The sequence below is a fragment of the Astatotilapia calliptera genome, chromosome 18, assembly GCF_964374335.1.
Source record: "Astatotilapia calliptera chromosome 18, fAstCal68.1, whole genome shotgun sequence".
NCBI classification, from domain to species: Eukaryota; Metazoa; Chordata; class Actinopteri; order Cichliformes; family Cichlidae; genus Astatotilapia; species Astatotilapia calliptera.
The window spans coordinates 5,587,188-5,611,158 of NC_137439.1; the positions used below are offsets into that span (position 1 = coordinate 5,587,188).

The 23,971-nt window shown below is 39.5% G+C and overlaps 2 protein-coding genes across 3 annotated transcripts; both read left to right on the forward strand.

The window, feature by feature from the left end:
• The first annotated feature begins 598 nt into the window (after window positions 1–598).
• On the forward strand, window positions 599–10,848 carry LOC113010753 (uncharacterized). Of its 2 annotated transcripts, none has more exons than XM_080292702.1 (3): window positions 599–740; window positions 9,058–9,322; window positions 10,579–10,848. In XM_080292702.1, exons 2-3 carry the CDS (start codon window positions 9,073–9,075, stop codon window positions 10,644–10,646), a joined length of 318 nt encoding a protein of 105 aa, XP_080148828.1. In that variant the 5' UTR covers window positions 599–740; window positions 9,058–9,072; the 3' UTR covers window positions 10,647–10,848. The 2 variants fall into 2 exon arrangements, with proteins under 2 accessions (XP_080148828.1, XP_080148827.1); XM_080292701.1 differs by lacking the exon at window positions 599–740 and adding an exon at window positions 6,151–6,600.
• A 1,539-nt stretch (window positions 10,849–12,387) lies between these two features.
• Window positions 12,388–21,243, forward strand: LOC113010322 (uncharacterized). The gene is made up of 4 exons (XM_080293016.1): window positions 12,388–12,436; window positions 13,832–13,968; window positions 18,495–18,642; window positions 20,957–21,243. The coding sequence occupies exons 1-4, from the start codon at window positions 12,388–12,390 to the stop codon at window positions 21,241–21,243; spliced, it is 621 nt and encodes a 206-aa protein (XP_080149142.1).
• Window positions 21,244–23,971: the final 2,728 nt, after the last annotated feature.

The window sequence follows — 23,971 nt, forward strand, 5'->3', positions numbered from 1 at the left end:
CATGATGCCAGGACTCTCTTTGAAATGAGATTTTTTACCTGGATAAATAAAGGACTATTAAATATAAGTATAGATGTATACGTATACAGCATTATAATTTATTGAATACATAACAAAAACATTGCTGAAATGGCGAATATTGAACCCCTTGTTAACCTCGTTTATAAGAACCCAGCTGCGGGTTTTGTAGTCCATCTCTTGCACAGTCTGGAGTCACTGCAGCTCTCTGAACTGTGCTTCTCTTTTAAAGTGCTTATTAATTCTCATTCACACCTTTAATCGGCCTCGTTACGCTTTCCTTCAAGGTCGAGGAAAAGTAGCTAGAATAAGGAGACATAATAGGAGGTATTTCAGGACTATCTGGACCTGCCCCACTTTCTCTGTACGTATCTTTGATTTAAACGTGTAAAGCCGCCTTTTTACTAGTCACGCCCCTCCCGTGTCTCACTGAACTTCGGGCTGAAAGGTTTTCATTAAAAAGAGAGCGAGAGAAACTCGTGTTATTCCTATTATAAACAGCTCGTAGCTCCTTGCTGGTTTGAGATCGGAGCCTGCAAACTGAGCTCTGATCAGGGTCCTACAGGAGTCGTATTCCCGCCGTTTTACACACCTGTGTGACGTTATCTCGGATATCCAACAGTCTGCTGATCTCTTCACTGATGTCGTTTCAATTTCTGAGATTTCTTCGGCTGCAGTTCGTCTCTCCTTAAACTCTCGGACACTGAAGACGCTGCTAAATAGTAAGAGTCGCGTCACTTCCGCTTTCCTTCTTCTATTGCATTTACAGCAGACTAGACCCATCAAAGGTGTGTTGCTGCCCTCCTTACACAAAAAAGTCCTGTATTTTTGTGCTTCAAAGCTCTTTTCGACAGCAACCTTTTTTCACGGCGGAAAAAGGATAAACTGCATGTATCATTTCAAATTCTCAAAGACTGCTGGCATCGCTACCAGAACACTGTTAAAGAGGCAAAAAGGGAATATTTTGCAAATATTATTTCTTCCAACTGTCATAACCCACGTGTGTTATTTAGGACCATTGACACTGTTCTTAATACTCCTTTGAATGTATGTTTGGAAGTTTCTCCTAAGATTTGCAATGATTTTCTGAACTTTTTTATTGAAAAGGTTGTCACCATCAGGGCTCTTATCACAGCTCCTGACTCTGACCCCTCTGTCTCTGTCCCTTGCGCTGCTGTTTTCACTCAGTTTGAGCTTGTGACGCTCTCCTCTTTAGAGGATGTGGTTCGCCATATTAAGCCCACAGGTTCCCCACGGGATCCTGTCCCTCCACAATTCTTTAAAGAAATTTTTCCTAGTATACAACAGTATGTCCTTGACATTATTAACAGCAGTCTGTCTTCTGGTGTGGTTCCTGCAAATTTCAAACATGCAGTAGTACAGCCACTGCTTAAGAAACCTGGCCTTGATCACACAGTTTTAGCGAACTATAGGCCTATTTCCAAGCTGCCTTTAGTCTCCAAGGTTTTAGAGAAAATTGTTTTTAGTCAACTGAAAGATTTTCTAGATGAAAATGGAATCTTTGAGGTTTTTCAGTCAGGTTTTAAAACCCTTCACAGCACAGAATCTGCATTACTAAGGGTTTTTAATGACATCCTTCTGGCATGTGATTCTGGTAACCATGTTGTTCTTGTCTTGCTTGACCTAACTGCTGCCTTTGACACAGTAGACCACAATATTTTAATTTCTCGATTACATGATGTAGTGGGTATTGGTGGCACTGCACTCAATTGGTTTAGGTCTTATTTGTCAGATAGAACTTTCTCTGTCAGCCTTCTCGGTTACGAATCGTCTTCTGCTCCTCTGTCATGTGGTGTCCCACAGGGCTCAATTTTAGGGCCACTGCTCTTTTCTCTGTATCTACTGCCTCTGGGTTCTATCCTTAGAAGGCATGGGATCTCATTTCACTGTTATGCCGATGACTGCCAAATTTATTTGACACTAAAACGCAAGGATGCCATCTCCATAAAACCTCTCTTGACATGTCTAGATGACATTAAAGCTTGGTTGGCTCGAAACTTTTTAAATTTTAATAAAAAGAAAACAGAAGTGTTGGTGTTTGGACCCAGTGGTCCCTGTGAGTCCTCCTCTGTTGTTTTAGGATCCCTGGAAGTCTATTTTAAATCTGTTGTTACTGACCTTGGTTTTAAGTTGGACAGTGATTTTAAATTGGACAACCAAATCAGAGCAGTGGTGAAGTCCAGTTTTTATCATTTAAGGCGACTGGCAAGACTAAAATCTTTTCTTTCGAGGCAGCACCTTGAAACAGTGATCCATGCTTTTATTTCTTCCCGCCTGGACTACTGTAACTCACTTTATGTGGGGGTCAGTCAGTCATTGCTCTCACGTCTGCAGCTGGTTCAAAATGCGGCTGCACGACTCCTAACAGGAACTCGAAAAGGAGAGCATATAACCCCCGTGCTGGCCTCTCTGCACTGGCTGCCTGTGTCTTTTAGAGTTAATTTTAAAATTCTTATGTTTGTTTTTAAATGCCTACACAGTCTTGCCCCGCCTTACCTCTCTGAGCTTCTTCATCCCCACATACCCTGTCGGTCTCTCAGGTCAGCTGACCAGCTGCTCCTGGAGGTACCGAGATCCAGGAGGAAGCTCAGAGGGGACAGGGCCTTCTCTATTGTGGCTCCAAAATTATGGAATAATTTGCCCATGCATGTTAGAGAGGCCCCTTCACTGTCCACTTTTAAATCACGTCTTAAAACCCACTTTTATTCCTTGGCTTTTAACCTCAGTGAGACTTAGTTTCTTTTTTTAATGCAGTAGTTATTTAATTAATGATTTCACTCTTCTTTTATTTGTTTTTTATTTATATCTCATGTAATTTTATTTTACAGTTCCAATGTACAGCACTTTGTGTCAGCTGTGGTTGTTTTAAAGTGCTTTATAAATAAAGTTGATGATGATGATGATGATGATGACGGCAGCATATAGAATAAATCCAATAAAAAGGATATATAGAACATAGGACGTACTAAATTGACTTTTGCTACGGTGTTTGAGTGTAATTATGACTAAAAAAATGCACATTTGCCTTTTTGCGGCATATTTTAGTAGAAATGTTATATGTTATGTTTTATGACACAGTGCACTTTATTATAATGTAACCTTTATTATAAAGGACTTGTCCTAAATACATGGCAAATTGTCAAATGTATGGACAAACTAAGGTGCAATGCTTTACCTTCCTCTCCATCCCTGTTAGCAGGATGAAGGCAACCTCTTGTGTTGTGCATTCTTGGTTTTCAAATTTCAGTTGTTAACCTCAGTGTAAAAGCTTCACTGTGCCTTCGGCAGCTTCAACATCATCAGTAAAGAGAGATTTAAATATGTGTAATATCACACTGTGTCAATTTGTTCACCGGAGTCACAAGCTGTAACACTGATGCTGCGTTAAGGGACCATGGGAAAGATGGGAGAGACAAGTGTCCTCTACAAAAGCCCTAAAACCCTTCACTGATGAAAACTGTGGATTAACTTCAACCCAGAAAGTTCAGGAAATCAAAAATCAACTTTAGGTGTCAAATGAATAAATGTGGAAAGCCATTAACTCTCCTGGGGTTTGAGCTTTGATGCAGCTTTAGTGTAAGCCATGGATTTACTGGTCAATCTATGGTTCCACCCTCACCTAAGGTCATGAGCTCTGTGTAGTGACTGAAAGAATGGGATCACAGATACAAGCAGTGTAAATGACTTTTCTCCAAAGGGTGGCTAGTTTCTTCCATAGTGATAAGGTGAGGAGTTTGATCATGTGGTGAGAACTAGTACAGTTGTAAATAAAATACTACATTTTTAATTGGAAATCAAAAAGCTCACTATGCATAAATGACTATATAAATTTTCATTGAGAACACATCATATTAGAGAGAATAACTTCCTTCCGGACAATAAACTGTAACCTGACGCTCTGGTCACAACTATCGCGTTCGGTGTGGACGTCTATTGGGAAATCTGAAATCGGAGCCTCTTTCACAGAGTTCTGCCGGAGGTTTCTTCCTGTTAAAAGAGAGTTTTTTCCTTCCCACTGTCGCCAAAGTGCTTGCTCATAGGGGGTCATATGATTGTTGGGTTTTTCTCTGTATCTACTGTACAATATAAAGCGCCTTGAGGTGACTTTTGTTGTAATTTGGCGCTATATAAATGAAATTGAATTGAATTGAATTGAATCCAGTATTCCCTGTTACAACCTTTCTCCTCAGTCTGCTGAGTATCTTTGTCAACAGCAGCTGAGTGTGAGAATGGATTATGCACTCTGATAACAAGTGCAGCAACATTTTGCAATGCTCACAAAGTTTCTCCCTAAAGATTTTCACTTAAATGAAAAGTCTTTCCCTTTTGACCATCTCTGAATCGAGGAGGGGGGCCTGAGGGTACATCTTTCGCCATCTTTCAATGCTGTGATTGCAGCCATTCCCCAACTCTCTGTGAATGGTACTCATGGTCATTGATCAGTGGGCTTTGATCAAGGGTTGGTGATCAATGGTCATGAGAATTTGCATAATCATGATGAAGGAACTGACCTCCCAGTCCGTTGTTCCTACAGCGGATCCAGTCATTATGCAAATGTACTGTTTATAAGATTAGGAAAACCTGCAGTCAGCTGAGACTGAAGAAGTCACTTGGATGAGCGACGAAACGTTTCTCCCACTGAAAACGATACGTCCAGATGAACAAAATCAACCTTTGAAGATTTACCTAAGTGGATGTTTGAGAATGCATCAAGACGTAAAAAGCTAATAAAATGGTAAAAAAGGACTTCCTGCGGATACGTTTTGTCCTTACTCGTCTGCAGCTCCGTCAGCATGTGTAAAATGCTCTTGTTTCAGTTGCTCTAATTTTAGTTTCTGCTAAAGAGGGGATCATGTTCAGCTCAGCTTGTTTGATTTTATTTCAAACTGATACTGAAGTGTGTACTTAAATCGATAGAAAGCAGAGTTTCACTGGTCTGGCCCACTCAAGATTAAAATTTGGTTTATGTGATTGACGACGTAAAATGAGTTTGAGATCTCTGTCATTCACTATTCCTTTAAGTCAGTGCTCAATGTGAATCATTAGGGGGCGCTAGTACGCCTTTCAGTCCAATCTGCCAGAAAAGCAATAGAAGAAGAAAAAAACGGACGTGACGCGATGTTTTGGCTGTTCGGTGCAGTATGAGAGAGTTAAAGGTAGTGATGGGCAGATGAAGCCCCATGAAGCACTGAAGCTTTTCATCCAATTGGTTCACCCCAACGCGAAGCTTCTTGAAGCTTCATTTGCTCTAGCAGGACACCTACTGGACGTAAAAATAATAGCTGCCATGAATTTGAAGAGTGTGGCATTTTGCACACAGCCTGTAAATGTCAACAACAAAAGGAGTGTGTAAAACATGTATATTGTAGTGATGGCAGTATACTGTGTATATTTATACTGGCAGTATGGAAAATGATTATTTGGAAATGCTTAAAATGCAAATGATCATTTACTGTGAGGTGAGGTGTGGTTGGGGTGTGGACAGTGGTTGTGCTTTTGTAACGTTGAGGTATGGACAGCTACACACTGAGGCTTTGAGCCTCAGTCCTGCCTGTTCACATTTTATTCTGTAAAAACTAAATTTTCACTGCTTTTATGACCTTTTTAGTGGGGAGAACATAGCTAGGATTTAATGATTTAACAAATCTTTTGAATCCTTTGTCCTCCACAATGCTAAATGGCTGGGAGTCCTCAATCACCATGCTAACCAGGTCTTCATCTATTTGAGATTGTTCTCCTGAGGAAAGACAATAAAGATAAAGCACAAATATAAATATCACACATGTAACTTATTACAGTTGTATAATATTGTTATATCATTTAGTAACATTACTGCATCCTATATTATCATTGCATTTGATGGCTCACCTGGTCTTGCTCCATGATCGGTGTCCCCCTTATTCTCATGCAAAGCTCTGTAGTGCCTAAGCATGGATGAGGTGTTGCTGTTATATCCCAGCTCCCTGGCACATAGCAAACACTTCACCTTGTACAAAAGTCAAGACAGCTCAACATAAATTGTATTGCACCATCAGTATCATGAAAATACATCTTCTGTAGAAATACCTTGTTAGGAGGAATAAGCTCAAAATGTTCCCACACAGGGGAGGACATCCTCCTCTTCTTAGCTGGCTCCATTCTCTCCTGACTTTCTCTCCTCACTCTCATAAACCTCCAAACTGTCTCCAAACTCTCACTAACCGCAACTCTCCATCAAACACCCACATTTTTGAATGAAGTCTGAGGGGTTTATATCGCTGTCATATCTCGCGGCAAAGTTCGAACCACTTCATGAACCAGTCACGTGGTACAGCCGGGCAGCGAGGCTTCGGACGTCATCATTTTCAGCTCCTCCCATAAATGAAGCAAGCCTCGATACGCGCTTCGCGGAAACGCCCCCTCCATTACTCGACACACGCTCCGAAGCCTCGATACAGAACGTCCCATCACTAGTTAAAGGAGAGAGTTGGTACTGCAGGCGAAGAAATCTCAAATATTAATAAGCTATGATTGAGGAGGACCAGCTGTGAGCGCATACTGCTGGATATCCGAAACAAACAGGTATGTAAACACGATCGACTACAAAACGTGCGTCTTACTTCAATAATATTTGACACAATACTAGACGTGCAACGGGAAGTAGTGTGAAGGCAAAGCACGGAAACGGAAAAGAAAAGGGAAAAAAGAACATTTGTGCACAGTTACATAATTTACATTTCACCATTAAAGTGTGTGTGTTTACACACACTTAAAGTGTTCAGTGTATTGCAGGGATGGGCAACTCCAGGCCTCGAGTGCCGGTGTCCTGGAGGTTTTAGATGTGTCCATGATACATCACAGCTGATTTAAAGGGCTAAATGACTCCTCAGCATTTCTTGAAGTTCTCCAGAGGTCTGGTAATGAACTAATCATTTGATTCAGGTGTGTTAACCCAGGGTGGGATCTAAAACCTGCAGGACACCGGCACTCGAGGCCTGGAGTTGCCTACCCTTGGTGTATTGTATGCATGCTAAACGACCATCTTTGAACAGGTGATTTCAAGTCACATGATGAGCTGAGGCAGGGTGTCACAATGGTTTGACACAAAATCTCTTATGATATTGACCCTCTTTTCACACCTTTGTTGTGTGATGAGAGACATAAGGGGCAACTTAAGGGGCAACTCCCACCAGGTTTTAAATTCCTGGAACTATCCACCATTTGGCTTTAGAATTTAAAAAAAAAGTGTATCGGATAGGAGGTGAAACATGCAATCTAGCTACTTTCTTTCCAAGCGCCTTAGACGACTGTTACCTGAATGACTGAATGATATATTGTTAAGAGTTTTTCTTCCCCACTGTTGCCAAAGTGGTTGCTTAACATTTGATTGTTGGTGTGTTCTTTGTATTATTGTAGGGTCTTTATCTTACAATAAAAAGTGCCTTTAGGCAACTGTTGTTGTGGTTTGGTGGTATATGAATAAAATTGAATTTAATTAAAAATTAAATTGATTTGAATTGAACGGCAACAATTAAAGAAGAAAAGGAGTATAAATAAAGGCAAGCAGCTAAACAATAAGAATGGAATAGACAATTAAAATTTATCAATAAAAAAGACGGCTATGGGACAGGAGCTTGGTACATGTTTGTCATGATTTTAGAGAGCAGCGATGGCACAGAATAATCCTCGTGGTGGTTCACTGGGGGTGAATACTGGCTGGATTAGCAGTTTTTCTGTGCTAAGAGCAGCAACTTGTATATTTTTTCTGTGTTCGTGGAGGTGTGCGTGTCTTCAGCCCTGGGTGTCTGAACCCAGTATACTTCCACAGTCCTTTTTCCTTTTTCCCTTTAGGGCTGTTCGATATAACGATATATATCGGATGACGATATTAAAAACGTCTATGTTTCATTTTACGCTATCGTTTGTTTCGTGGTGTCACAAAATAAACTGTTTACGGCAACATTTTTTTCATTATATTGATGGTCACAGTAGTGGCTATATTAATTTTTTAAAGTTCTCTCTTTCTTTAAAGTTCTCTTTATATTTGATATAACCACACTACAGACAGAGAAGCAGTTGTTGTTGTTTTTTTGCCTTGTCCTTAGCAACAATGACGGTAAAACCACCATGTGTCCGCGTGTTTATTTTCCACATAAACCTTTCACAATAAAGCTCAAGATCCTGTTGAGACTTTTCAAAATAAACTGAATCACGTGAAAGAGCAGATTTTTTACGGATGAGAAGCAAAAAAGAGCCGCCAGGTGCTAAAAAATAAACCTTAGACTCAAACGTTAGAACAGGCTTTTCCCCGCAGCACGCCATGTAAGAAATACTCACAAAGAAAACGGCGACCGTTACAACTTATGTCTAAAAATGTATCGTTTCAATTAAAACACTCGACTCCAGGTACGAGACGCCCAGCTGGAAACACTTCATGCAAGTCGAGCTGCCCGAGATTCACAGAATTTATAGAAAATGTTAAATTTTTGTGATTTATATCGTTCCCAGGACGATGGATGTCTTAATATCGGGATATGAAATTTTGGTCATATCGCACAGCCCTAATCCCATAATCAAAAAAGTTAAACACATTCACTTCTTGCTACTTTTCAAGAACCCTGTATCAAGTTACATTGTGTTACCATCTGTTCTTATGTATTGTTTTACTGCTGTCCTATTATTATTATTTTTTCTTCAATAATGGTTGAAAAATTGTTACCATTTGCTTTAATATAAATTTTAATTCATGTAATTACTGTTTTATTTCAGTATACAACAGTGAAAATCAAACTGCCTTAAATGAAGCTGGCATCAGCAATTGAATGTTGTGCACTCTGAACTTTGTCAATAAAAATGTGATAACTCGAGTCACTCACACAGGTGCTCTTAAACATTTGTCCAATTTGTACACTCCAAATTTCACTCACATATGTGAGCAACATGCTCTCAGTGTACAGACTTGCTAGAATATATTTGCTCAGATGTGCCTTCCTGTCATCATATTAGTAACCTTCTTGTTATGTCCCCTTATCCTTTAAGATCCCCTACAGCAATATGAAGTGTGAGGAAGAGGAGAGTCTGAATGACCCGGAGATCTATAACCAGGAGTGGAACTTTGGTCTGAGCGAGGATGGTCCACAACTTCCACAGATTAAAGAGGAACAGGAGGAAGTCTGCACCAGTCAGGATGTAGTACAGGTTGTAGTGAAGCAGGAGTCTGAAGAAATCTTCGCCTGGACTGGGAAAGAGCGATTCAGAGTGCTGGATAACATCTGGAAACACGAGGAAGACTTACACTGCACAGGTATATAAAACTTAATAGTTGTTGGGGGCGTTTTTCTCTGTGCACAGACACACTCTACCTCTCCTTTTATTCTTCAACAAAAAACATGTATGGTGCTTTTTGAATTTGCTTAACTTGCTGAACAGAATCAACTTTTGGGAACCAGGTGCAGAACGACTCTTTGCTGAACAGAAGAGTGTTCTGGATTCTTTGTGGTCATGAGGCTATCACAAGACAGCAGTTCTCTTGTCCTTATTGCCAAAGCTTGAGAGCCCAACCAGTCAACCCTAAGATGGCTGATTTGCATCCTTCTTAGCTCAGATTGCATAAACCAACATTTTTTGATATCTCGGCCAGGGTTGTTATCTCTGCCCTGTGGATGAACATAAAGGCCACGACACAGTCTCAGCTGCAGCAGAAAGGACTGAGAGGCAGAGAGAGCTGGAGGTGAGTCGACAAAACATCCAGCAGAGAATCCAGGACAGAGAGAAAGATGTGAAGCTGCTTCAACAGGAGGTGGAGGCCATCAATCAGTCTGCTGATCAAACAGTGGAGCACAGTGAGAAGATCTTCACTGAGCTGATCCATCTCATCCAGAAAAGAAGCTCTGATGTGAAGCAGCAGATCAGATCCCAGCAGGAAACTGAAGTGAGTCGAGTCAAAGAGCTTGAGGAGAAGCTGGAGCAGGAGATCACTGAGCTGAAGAGGAAAGATGCTGAGCTGAAGCAGCTCTCACACACAGAGGATCACATCCAGTTTCTACACAACTACCCCTCACTGTCAGCACTCAGTGAGTCTACAGACTCATCCAGCATCAATATCCGTCCTCTGAGCTACTTTGAGGATGTGACAGCAGCTGTGTCAGAGGTCAGAGATGAACTACAGGACATTCTGAGAGAGGAATGGACAAACATCTCACTGACAGTCACTGAAGTGGAAGCCCACAGCTTGTTGGCCTTATTGTAATAACACTGCACTTCGTAGATCAGTGTGTCAACCTCAAGGTGCTGACAAAGGAGCAAAAATCTACTTGGATTAAGTCTAATAATCACTGTTGGCATTGTGGGTGGCACCACCGGGCCAGTGTTGGTTAAACCTCCTAGGACCTGGCATCCACATATATGGACATCACATTTTGGGTTATTTAGACCAGAATACTATCTAAATCCACTTGAACCCCTAACTGTACACATTTTCCTGTTTAGAAGCAAAGTTACCTTCTACTATGTAGGCAAAATAAAATTGATTTATTTTTTATTGTCTTTCTTTTTCTTTAGATTCGTGGCAGATATGTAACCAGGAGAGGAACTCCAGACCAGGAGGACAAAGATCCTTCACAAACTAAAGACGAACAGGAGGAATTGTCCATCAGTCAGGAAGGAAAGCAGCTTTCACTGAAGAAGGAAGCCAAAGATACCATCATCTCGACCAGGCAGGAGCTGGGCATCAAGTGGAACACTGAAGTAAAGTTGCACATAATATGTATGCAAAGCTGTAATGGATGGATTTCTTACTACAAAACTGAATAAAACTCATGTTGGGTCCTATTCAGACCTCAGAGATACGTTATAGGGGCACATGAAGAATCTAAAGACCAACTGCAATAAGCAACATTAATGCATCTGTTTTGTAAACTTTTTAAATATATTGACAATTTAAAATTAATTTAAAATTGACAATTTTCCCTATTAGTGCCGAATGTTTAATTTGAAAATAAATTATCGATTTTAAACTAAGCTTTTCACAAACCACACAACACTATGATAGGTGTGTCCCTGTGCCACGTTTCTGGGTCTTCCTGTCTTACCCTTTGGATTCCAGCACAAGGCCTGTGTAGTGATGTTATTGGTGGACTTCCTGAGGGTGTGGCCAGCTGTTGATGAATATCTGCAATATACACAGGGTTGTGTTTGTCTTGCTACATGTTTATGAAATATAGAGAAGTGTAAGTTTTTAAAATGCCCGGCTTGGTGGATGCTCTAATCTCTCTTTAGCTCTTGAGCTCAAGAAAGGTCAGAAGACGGTTCCAGACAATAACTTAATGCCCACTCATATCCTGGGCCATGTGACCTCAGTAAATCACATGATAGGGTGGTCTCTCTCGATGTCTTTCTGAAAGTGCTGTAACAAGGTTTAAGAATTTAATTCACCCACTGTTGTTATCCTTAATGCCCTGTACCAACGCAGAGCAGCTACCTGAATGCTACTCCAACAGAGGTCGATTATCTTGTTAATAATTTTACCTCCTCACTACGTACGACTCTGGATACTGTAGCTCATGTGACAAGAGAAGAATCAGAAGTACCTGACTCTGTAGTATAACTCTCTAATACGCACCTTAAAGCAGGTAACAAATACATGTGTACTGAGTTTTTGTAACCTTGTAAATCAAAATATGTGAAAATTTGGTGTGTGTGTGTGGTAAAAAGAAAAAAGATTTGTGTTTGTTGTAGCTCAGAATTCTTTGCCAGCTAAATCCGTATATATATTTCTGCACTACGTCACACCGACACACAGTTTACTCAGTTCCACTTTTTGTGTCAGAGAACAGATGGGTTTGGCTGTTGAAGGGGTGCTTTACTGAACTTCAGGTCCTGGAAGAATAAATGCCCTTTTATATGCCAGCAATACATGTTTTTATTGAACATTTGAAGATAACACAACACAAACTCTAGAAGAGGACATAAAGTCAGAGATAGAAACGACAAGGAGCAGGCGCATCTAGTACACATAGAGCTGTCACAAAAACTCACAGAGCTCAGCAGCCAGCGCAACAAATTCTGAATCCTTGGCTTTTAGTTAGCAGTTAGCATTAGCAACACATGCTCCATCCGCTGTGAAAGGGCCCTTATGCTAAGACATCTGGGATAAACACTGGTTTGAGCGCGGAGTCAAGGAGGCGATTTACGTGAAAAGGGAAAGACAATCTCTGAATCGAGGAGGGGGCCTAAAGGTACATCTTTCGCCGTCTTACAATGCTGTGATTGCAGCCATTCCCCAACTCTCTGTGAATTGTACTCATGGCCATTGATCAGTGGGCTTTGATAAGTGGTTGTTGATCAATGGTCGTGAGAATTTCCATAATTATGATGAAGGAACTGACCTCGCAGCCCATTGATCCTTCAGTGGTGCTAGGTTCAGTCATTATGCAAAATTACAGTTTATAAGATTAGGAAAACCTGCAGTCAGCTGAGACTGAAGAAGTCACATGGATGAGTGACGAAACGTTTCGAAACGCTACATCCAGATGAATAGGATCAACTTTTGGAGATACTCTGGATGGGATTATTATTTGTTTGTGATTTTTATTTGTGACCACGATATGTCCTCCAATGAACATATTAAACAAATATGGAGGACTGCTTTCTTCCATTTGCACAAAATCTGTAAAATTAGAAATATCCGGTCTCAGAGTGACGCTGAAAAACTAGTTAATGCATTTATTACTTCTAGGACTACTGTAATTCATCATTATCAGGATGTACTAAAAACCCATGAAAAGCCTTTAGTTAATCCAAAATGCTGCAGCAAGAGTACTGACAGGAACTAGAAAGAGAGCATATTTCTCCTATATTGGCTTCCATTGATTGGCTCCCTGTTAAATCCACAGTTTAATTCAAAGTCCTGCTATTCACACACAAGGGCAAGTACCATATCACCCCATTGGATCACTTCGCTCTCGCACTGCAGGCTTACTCATTGTTCCTAGAGTATTTAAAAGTAGAATTGGAAGGAGAGCCTTCAGTTTTCAGGCCCCTGTTCTGTAAAACCAGTTTCCAGTTTGGATTCGGGAGACAGACCGTCACAGTTGACGCTGGCCAACTGTGGGAATGTGAGGAAGGAGCTGTGAATGCAAGCAGTGCGTTTATTTACAGTGCATGGAAAATAACAATAAAACCCGAATGCGTTCCCGACTCCCGTGACATGTCCTCTTCCCAGTGTTAGTGTTCTTTGTCCCCGCTCCTCAGTGTCTGAGCACCCCGTGCTCGCTGCCCTCTCATCTCCACACTTCTCCTGGGAAAATAACAATGCAGCAGATTAAACTTACTAACTGGCCAAGAGACTAACATAAAGCCACGCAATGATCCAGCGTCGGAGAAAGCTCCACCACACTCTTAAGTAGCTCCTCCGACGAGGCTTGATCAGCTGCCCCATGAGGCGACTGTTGCTGTGATTTGGTGCTGTATCAATAACATTGACTTGAAGAGAGTCAATAGTCAGCTGGTAACACAGAAAATACAGCATTAATATTTATTTAGAAGCATTAGTTTGTCTGAGAATCTGTTTTTTACTGCAAAATTTTTGTCCTGTTTTTAAATCTCACCTGATGCATGATCATCTTTTTATTTACGGAAATTAGATTTCCAAAATGTCTATCACTGAGTCAGCTAAACAGCTTATCCCCAGAACATACCTTTTACTGGTACATGTGAGAACCATGTTTACCATGTAAGGACCTGCTAATTGTTGAGGTTACATTACAGTTGATCCAATTTATGTTTTTCTGATATTATCATTTTGTCCCTTCAGATCCTCCACAATGTGACTGTAAAGACAAGGAGGGCCTCACAGATCAGCAGGTCCGTAACCAGGAGAAGAACTCCAGTCTGGACCAGGAGGATTCTTCACAGATTAAAGAGGAACAGGAGGAACTCAGTACCACTCAAGTGGCATAACCACTTGTACAAAAGCAGGAGACAGAAGCTTTTCCTGCTCGTGAAGAAAACGACCACAGTGAACCAGAACCAAGCAGTGACCAGCTCCTTTCTCACAACTCTCCTGACACTGATCAGGAAGAAAACAAGGATGGTGACTCACACAGAAAAAAGTCAGATCAAGTCGTAGCAGGACTGAGAGTTCAAAATTCCAAGACAGTACATTTATGTAGTACCTGTGGGAAAAAATGTAATAGGATGGAAAACTTGAAACAACACATGCAAATTCACACAGGTGAGAAGACGCATTCTTGTAGCACCTGTTGGAAAAATTTTACTCTAAAAATGCATTTAAATGAACACATGAGAATTCACACCGGTGATTAAGCCTCATTCTTGTAGCACCTGTGGGAAAAGATTTAGTTTAGCAGCAAATTTGAGAGCCCACATAACAATTCATACAGGTGAAAAAACATATTCCTGTAGCACATGTGGGAAAGGATTTAATCACAAGACATCTTTAAAAATACACATGGAATTGCATACAGGGGAAAAGCAATATTCCTGTAGCAGCTGTGGGAAATGATTTAGTGTGGCAGCAGCTTTGAGAAGTCACATAAAAATTCATACAGGTGAGCAGTCAAATTCCTGTATTACCTATGGGAAACAATTTAGTGTGGAAGGAACTTTGAGAAGTCATATAAGAATTCATTCAGGTGAGAAGCCATATTCCTGTAGCACATGTGGGAAAGGATTTAATCATAAAGCTTCTTTTAAAATACACATGGAATCACATACAGGTGAAAAAAGATATTCCTGTAGCACATGTGGGAAAGACTTTAGTGTGGCAACAACTTTGAGAAGTCACATAACAGTTCATACAGGTAAAAAAAACACATTGTTGTAGCACATGTGGCAAAAGTTTTAGTTGTCTTGAGTAGTGGAAAGCCTACATCAGTGTCCACGCAGGTGAGAAACCACATTGCTGCAGTACATGTGGGAAAAGTGTTAGTTCCCTCACAAACTTAAATTCACATGAGAGTCCGGTGAGAAGCCGTATTGTTGTGGTGCCTGTGGAAATGGGTTTTACTCATATGTCAAGTTTGAAAAGACACATGGGAGGCCACACAGATGAGAAGCCACATTGTTGCAGTGTCTGTGGGAAAATTTTTAGTCGTACGTCAAGTTTGAAAATACACATTGGTTTTTCACCTGTGTGGCCTCTATATTGTTGTAGCAGCTATGGGAAAAAATTCACTTCTTCGGTACAGTTGAAATATAGGAAAACATGCTACATGCTAAGTTTCATTTTTAGAAAATGTTGGTGGCGGAGCTTATGTGTCTCTGACTACATTAACAGGTACATTTGGTAAATGTAACTTTTTCTGACTGTTTTGGCTTTTTACCCAATATAAACAGTATAAACAAGTTTTGTTTTTTTTGTTTTGTTTTGTTTTTTTTAAATCCTTCTAGGAAGGCTGAAGATTTTTGAAAGCTCAGTTTCTGTGTTTCCATATGGACAAGAAAAACAGAGTTTGTCTCACAACTTTAAAGGTGTGCACCTTTACCACCTTTATCTGACACCATTCCGTTATTATTTGTGGGCTTTTGATTGACATTTGATGGACATTTCTTCACGTTGCTTTGGTTCGGTGTCAACAGTGCTTGAGATCACATGAGTCTTAATGTAATCAGAACTATTTGCCAAGTTATTATAGGTGTTAGGAAGGTTGTTTTTAAAATGTATTCCGCTACAGATTACAGAATACATGGCCCCAAATGTAATTTGTAATGTATTCCATTACATTAATCAATGGGAGTAATGCTTTTTACAACTACAAAAATGTATTATTACTGTGTGATGATACATTAGAGCAGAGGTCTCAAACTTAAATGAGCTGTGGGCCACTTCTGACACTGTCATGTCATTGGAAGGCCACTTTAGTGTTCAGGTAGTACAAAAAAACCCCAAACAAATAAACAAGAAAACACCCACAACCAATTCCTAAAATATGATCTTTTGTTTGTTTGTTTTTCCATTTCAAATATTGTATTACAAGACAAAACTGCAAACGTGAACGCAGTCTTTTATTGAACTACCAAATAAATATATTAATACTCTCTTTTGACCAGACACGTGACAGCTTTTCTGCTATAATTTCGTTCGTATTTACCAAAATAAAAATGCAGACATAAGTGTACACATTAGTTTTTGACTGCTAATGAAAAATGTTTTCTTTTTGTACTCTGCCAGGATTCCTGGATCGTTGACACAGTGTCTTCAGTCTTAGACTTTGTCATGGTTTAGGTTTCATGTTTGCTGTTTAACTGTGTCAACCTTCTGTTTATGTGCATTATGTGTAGTTCTTCTTACTGTGTTATTAGTTAGATTATATTCAGCTGTGTACTCACTGGTCTCTAATTGTCATCATTTGCCAGAGTATTTGAGACCCAGGCATTAGTCTTGTTTGGGTTTCCACCAGCGTGGAATTACCAAAAATATTTAGGGGATAGCCTGACATATGAAACAGGACAAAACAGCTGTGTAATCCATTTATTTCAACAAACTAACTGTATTCTAAATATCACCTTTTTAAATGGTAACCGTAACAGAATACAGTTACTCATATTTTGTATTTTACATACATAACGCTGGTACATGTATTCTGTTACTCTCCAACATTGGTTATTATCTAATATTTTGGACTAATGTTTAACTTTGATAGTGTTGTGTTCCATTTTGAAAGGTTTGTAATATGTGGTTGGTAGAAACTGGCGAAAGATGCACGTGGTAATTATTTTATATGTATGAGTCACTTTAACAGCCCAAAGTTGACCTCAGCTGTAAACCACCTCAAGCATAATGCAACTTATACATGTATGGGTGTGTGGATATGTGTATGCATATGTATATATACACATATTTACATATTACATACATATTACATATTTACATATATTTAATATTTATGGATGTATGTGTATTCGTACATGTGTGTGTGCATCCAGGTGGAAAATAGCAGTGATACACCTCCTGCTTTCAGGCCTGCAGGTATCAGGCTTGTGATGTTTTACTAAGTCTTACAGAGGACAGAAACTGTTTTTTGGAGTGGCACAAATAACTTTTGTGGAATCCTATTTGATGCAAAACACCTGATTGCTCTCTAAATAATTTAAAATGGGTTAAAAATGTCTGTGGCATTGGCTTTATTTTTAGGTAAATAGTTGCATATAACTTTGTTGTTTGCAAAACTTGTGCATGAGTTTTTAAAACATACAATTTCTATTTGCATTCCAAGTTAAGAAAATTATTTGTTAAACTTGTTTGTGGTTTTTACAGTAAAACAATTTACTTTTTCGTACTCTGATTTTGTTTATTTTGTCTGATTTTGAAACTGTGTTAATAAAGTATGTCAAAAGGAAAGGTAAAATCAAAATGCCATAAAAACAACAAAAAACGTGGATCTTAAAAACAATAGAACTATATCTGTTGAATAATGATTCTGATTTTCACTATGACACTTGCTTTTCAGTTTAAGTCATGGACCTAAATGCGTCACCTTTTGTTTCCGTTATAAAGAAGAGACTCACACAATAACTGATACTAAGAATAGAAGTGGTGCAGAAGGAAGTTCAGCTGAACCAAGAAACCTTTTCTTGTTTGATCTGTTTGGATCTTCTAAAGCAACTCAAATACACAGTGGGCCAAAATTTAAAACTGGAACAAGGTCGCGGGCTAACATTAATATTTATTGAAAAAAAGATCTTCCTCCAGATTTAAGAATGAATCTCTTCTTATGGACTCAAACAAGTTTTGCTGAAAAACTGAACATGGAACAAGCAAAGCTTAATACTAAACAATATATATTAGCTGTATAATACCGGTAGGCCAGCTCTAATAATAATTTGGTATGGCTTCGCGGGCCAAATGTAATTAGGCTGCGGGCCAAATTTGGCCCATGGGCCAGAGTTTGACACCTATGTTCTAAAGAATCTGGGGACTATTGTCTCTGGACACAGCTACTGCATGAACCGTATTAATGGCTTTTAGGATGGAGAGGAGAAAATCAGAATCAGAATACTTTATTAATCCCGAAGGAAATTAGGGAAAAGAAAAATCTACCCTTGCCAATAAAGCATCTTTACTTTACTGCAGCTGTGATGAAAATAAAGCAACAGTGTGAGTGTGAGGCATGTAAAGTGTTAAGCATACTTTGATGGTCTGCAGTAAGACACCTTAAGCATAATGAATTGTCAGAGATGGGCATTACAGCTAATTCTCAACTTGAATAATTGGGAACGATAAATTCTTTATCCAGGTTTCTGCAAAGCTCCAGACTTTGTCAGGAATTGATTTTTGTTGGACTGACCTGATGAGGGCAGTATTACGCCTTTGACACCTCCAGTCTACTGTAAGTACAACAGAAGAAGAATAGTGGCAATGGCACCATTGAGAGATTCTATCGCAATCCTGAGTTATGTTTGAAGACGTTGGTTTGGCGGTATCGGTTGTTGTTGCAATAATGTCTTAAATTCAGCATCTGAGAGAGGTTATCAAGGAGAGATTAACTTCTGCTGCAGAAGAAATCTTCTCAGAGTTTGAAAAGACGATCGTCCGGTATGAGGAGGAGATTAGTCAGCTAAGACTGCTTGATATCAGACCCGGGATAAAGTCACACAATACAGGTGTGTAAATTTGTGGAGATGTGGGGGTTGCGGGATCATCGCAGGATTCATGTGGGCATGTGGACATGTGGACAATTCCCGAGGATCTTTAGAGGCATTCGGAGTGTGTGGATAGAGGCTCTGGTGACTTAAACTCCAGTGACATGTAAAGTAATAGGCAACAGCTTTATTTAGTGACCAACGCGGTTTGTAGTCTTCATCAGCGTCATTGCAAAATGTCAAATGGCTTGTGTTTAAATAAAAATCAGGAAACAGAAAAAGAAATCTCCAATTAGACCAATCACAGCTTCACAAATAAAGCAGTTGACCAATTATCATTTAACAGGTTGGTATTGGTAAATTGGTTAAGCCACAGCCCAAATAGGTTCTGGACTGAGCCACTTCAGATTAAAAGGGGAGAAAAGATAAATGGCCTGTATTAGTATAGCGCTTTATTAGTCCCTAAGGAGCCCAAAGCGCTTTACACATCCAGTCATCCACCCATTCACACACTGGTGATAGCAGCTACATTGTAGCCACAGCCACCCTGGGGCGCACTGACAGAGGCGAGGCTGCCGGACACTGGCGCCACCGGGCCCTCTGACCACCACCAGTAGGCAACGGGTGAAGTGTCTTGCCCAAGGACACAACAACGGAGACTGTTCAAGCCGGGGCTTGAACCGGCAACCTTCTGATTACAAGGCGACCTCCCAACTCTTGAGCTACAATCGCCCCAATGTAAAAAATCACTGCATGTCTTAATGTAATACATGCTAAAAAAGTACACAGAAACCTGCAAACAAGTTAATATAAAAAATACAGTACCTACAGGAACATTAAAAGGAAAATGAAGCTCTGACAAGCCTATCTGTTATGTTTTTACCTCTCTTAAGTTATCATTGGCGGTTCTTTAAAAATCCCTAATGATACCAATGTTTTAAAATGATTTCTTTAATGTTCCTGGGTGTTTGTGTAAAAGTTGTCTAGAAGACAAGATTTGATTTATGTTTTGGAGGTTTCTTGATCTCTAAATAAAACTTCCTACTTTTTGAGTCGACCTTTTTTTTTCTGCAGATCTTATCAAGTCCTTCATAATTTCTTTCTTTAACTTTTTTCAACATCTCTTCTTTATTCTCATAGTATTGTTCTGGAATTTCACAGATACATTTAAGGCTAATCAATTGGCTTACAGGTAAGCTTTTTTTGAGGTGGCTAGGATGGAAACTTTCATGACCCAGACCTAGTGCTAGATTTTTTTAATTATACTCTGCAAAACCTTTCCCACAGTTACAGTAGAGTTATTTTAATCAGTGCAGCATTTTCTTTTGTTTTGCAATGTAATGTATTCCAGTAGGTTTGGGGGTACAGAGAGGTACAGAGATTTCTCTTTTTTGTTACTTTTTTGTCAAGGAAGTTAATTTCTTTAGTGTTGCAATTAAGGGTAAAACATAAACTTGCAAAATGTCCATTTAAGGATTCTACAAACTCCAGTAATGAAGTAACTTGTACATAATCTATATACCATAATAAGTGGGAGGAAAGTGCTATTGTAGTAGTAATATAAAATTAGTTCTTTAGTTCTTCCAGGTGATCAAGAAATAGAAAGGCAAAACTGGGTGCCAGAAATGTTGAGATATGGTATGCTGGGTGTTGGTACCACACTGGCTGGTCTGAGTGTTTCAGAAACTTCTAATCTGCTTAAATATTCCAGCACAAACATCTGTATGATTTACAGAGAGTAATCCAAAAAAGAGAAAATATGCAGTGCCCTTAAAATGACAGTGAGTTTCCTGTACTCGGGTCTCCAGAGTCACCAGGTCTCAACCCAACAGTGCACCTTTGGAATGTAGTGGAACATGAGATTTGCATCATGGATGTGGAATTGACAGATATGCAGCAGTTGTGTGAAGCATTCAGGTCAATATAGACCACAAATATCTGAGGAACGTTTCCATCACTTTCCTGAATCTTCACAAAGAATTAAATCAGCTGTGAGGACGAAAGGGGCTCCAATCCAGTACTAGCATTGTGTATCTAATAAAGTGACCAGTGAGTGTATATTTATTAGTAAAATGTTAAAAGATTAGTATCAACAGCATACTTTAACTGCTTTCATGATCATATTCAGATCATGCTGCTGTTCATTTCTTTGTTTATTCACAGTGTGTGATGATCACTGGCAGTCACATCTAAAAATTAGATCCCAGACAGCTGTAAGGTTATCAACATCACCCAATGAACAAATGACTATGATTGAATGTTTCTGTGGCAACATCTGCAAGAATGCAAGAGCCCGTGAAACCATAAGCTAAATTCTCAATAGGTGACCCCTTTTAATCCTTCTTGATCTTTCTTATCATCACATTAGTCACTATTTTCTTGTGTCCCTTTGTTGAACACGAAGGTCTGGATGATCAGCAGGTCAGTGACCAGGAGAGGAGTCTCAACCAGGAGGACCCAGAGCCTCCACAGATTAAAGAGGAACAGGAGGAAACCCACAGCAGTGAGGAAGGAGAGCAGCTTGAACTGAAGCAGGAGGATGAAGGGATTAATGTCTGGACTGGAGAACAGCTGGATTTGTTGTGTAAACCTGGATTACGGCTGAGCAGAATAGGTATGTGAATCTGTAATATACAGACTTCATAATACCGAAGTGAATATGACTTATATCAAAAGGCCAGGTGATGACATCACAAAGACACGTGCATTACCGCCTGGCATACTACCTTACTGAAGACATGTTTTCTGTTAGCACAGTAAAATAAAAACTGGATTTAAAATCTTCTGTTTGTTTAAAAAAACAACAACTAAATTTTCCACAATATAGATTTAAGTCATGTTGGCCCAGAACTGTATGCAGAATGTAGGAAAATGTTAAGACAATGAAAAATGTGCATAACTGGCCACATGGACCAAGTTGGAGTAGCGAGCTTTACGCCTCATAAATGATGACTTTCTGCATGTAAACAGAATTCTTTGCTGTTCACCGCATGAGAGATAATATTTAAAACATTTGTGCACCTTAAATATCGCTCACATATCTGAGAGACCTGCTCACAGTGTAACTTCTTTCTTGTGTTGTGTCCATCAAGACCTCCCACAGCAACATGATTGTAAGGAAAATGAGGATCTGGATGACCCACAGGTCTGTAGCCAGGAGAGGAACTCCAGTCTGGACCAGCAGGACACAGATCCTCCACAGACTAAAGATGAACAAGAGGAAATCTCCACCAATCAGGAAGAAGAGCAGCTTTCACTGAAGCAGGAAACCAATATGAGTAAGTAGCTCACTGTTTACGCTAATATTAGCAGCTAACTAGCCAATTACCTTACTGAGACGACTGTACCACTTCGTCGTCAGAAGCCGCCACATGCTTCCTTTTCAGATGCTTGTGAATCACTGTTGTACTGCCATCGAAGGGCTGTTCCATTTTGGAGATTTTGCATTGGAAATTCTTCTCTTTTATTTTCTCAGAAGGCTCCCAGACTTAACGACAGCTGGCGTCCTTGTAGATGCATTGCTGCTTTCTTTTGTTTCAGTCCATTATTACACTCTTAAATCCTACTTTTTCCTGCATCTTTCAGGATCTTACAAAGCTTCAAACGACGCTTTGCTATTAAATTAGTTGTTGACTTTTAAAGTCGACGTAATCGTGACTAGTTGACTAATCGTGGCAGCCCCAATAGAGGCACATGAAAAATTTAAAGACCAACTGAAATAAGGAAACTGACTGATTCCAAAAGCCAAAATTTCTAGCTTCCCAGTGGCCCACCTGGCAAGACTGTCCTATGTTGGTAAGAATTGTTATAAATGAGCCCAACGAATTGCAGTCATCGCTCCTTCGTTTGTGCTGCGCTCCTGCACCTGCAGGCGCACTTACAGTGAATATCAAATTTAATAACAGGAAGTTAACTAAACATGTAATTCTTTTCCTTCTTGGTTTTGGCCAATTGACAAAAGAACAGGTTATTTGCATGGCTGTGTTTTGTAAACACAGGGTGTTGTGAGTAGAAGAAACAGTCATGAATTTTGGCAAGTCCTAAGCCTAATCAGGGTCACCTCATCCAGCCATATCTGTATGCTTTATCAAAAAGGAACGCTTTAAGCCTAATCTTAAAACTAGAGAGGGTTTCTGTCTTCTGAATCCATACTGGCAGCTGTTTCCACAGAAGAGGGACCTGAAAGGTGAAGGTTCTACCTCCCATTCTCCCAACCAATCAGGCAATGGATAATTAATCTAAAAAATACATAAATACTGTAGTGAGTGTCCTGTAAATTTTAAGTAAAGTGTTAAATGTTTTCTGCACTTTAACTTTTAAATGACAACATTTTGTTGTTTTGTTTGATTGTATATTGTCTGTATTTTCTCACTGTAGATGGTCTGTAGTTGATATCACATATTTGTGATTCATCACAAGAGTTTAAATCACTTGAGAAATGTACGATTCCAAAGTTAAATCGATCACAGAAGAAGAGTGTTTTTCATAGAGTTTGTAAATGAGCAGCCAAAATGGTTTTAAATTAGTCAGCAAAACAGCTTCTCCCCACAACATGCCTTTCATTGGTATATCTGAGCAACATGCTTATCATGTGGAACCTGCTAATGGTTAAGATTACCTTGTAATTTCTGAAACATGTGTTGTTGTTGTCTTTTTTTTAATCTGTCACTTCAGATTTTCCACAACAAGACTGTAAGGACAAAAACCCGCTTGTACTGAAGCAGAAGACTGAAACTTTTCCTGCTTTTCCTGAAGAAAGTGACCACAGTGACCCAGAACCAAGCAATGAACAGCTACTTTCTCAAAACTTCATTTTCATAAGGTTTTTGGAAGCTCGGTTTCTGTTTTCACACATGGACACATGGACATAAAATTGCAGCATAAAATTTGTGCACCTTTATCACCTTTTTCTGACGTTATTGTTTTATAGTTTATGGGCTTTGTCTTGGCTGAAGTTTCTTCATTTCTTTCGTCATGGCATTGGCAGTGCTTGAGATATTTTTGGTGTCTTGATGTAAAAAGAACCATTTCTCAAAAACACAATTGGAATTGTCTGTATAAAAAAAATACATGTGTTCATGAGGTAGCCTTAATTAAAGCCAGTTGTTTATCTGAAGTTCACAGTTTGAAGGTGTTTAAAGCAGCAAACAGTTGCAATCACTTTTCGCTGACTTGCACACTGCTAGAAGTCCTGTTGTTGTTTTTGTTGTTTGTTTGTTTTTACATTTTCTTTACATTGGCTTGACATATTTGGGAAGTGCTTTGTATACAGAAAAGGAATATTTTCGGGAATGACAATGTTAAGCAGTTACTCATATTGTTTGTGACCCACATACTTAGGTTGTTTATT

Excerpts from the sequence above, each read along its gene's own strand:
- LOC113010753 (XM_080292702.1), top strand. The coding sequence starts at position 9,073 with ATGAAGTGTGAGGAAGAGGAGAGTCTGAATGACCCGGAGATCTATAAC. Across the intron at positions 9,323-10,578 it reads GGAAGACTTACACTGCACAG|ATTCGTGGCAGATATGTAAC; the intron begins GTATATAAAACT and ends CTTTTTCTTTAG.
- LOC113010322 (XM_080293016.1), top strand. The coding sequence starts at position 12,388 with ATGATGAAGGAACTGACCTCGCAGCCCATTGATCCTTCAGTGGTGCTA. Across the intron at positions 13,969-18,494 it reads AGGAACTCAGTACCACTCAA|CATCTGAGAGAGGTTATCAA; the intron begins GTGGCATAACCA and ends TCTTAAATTCAG. Across the intron at positions 18,643-20,956 it reads GATAAAGTCACACAATACAG|AATCCTTCTTGATCTTTCTT; the intron begins GTGTGTAAATTT and ends GTGACCCCTTTT.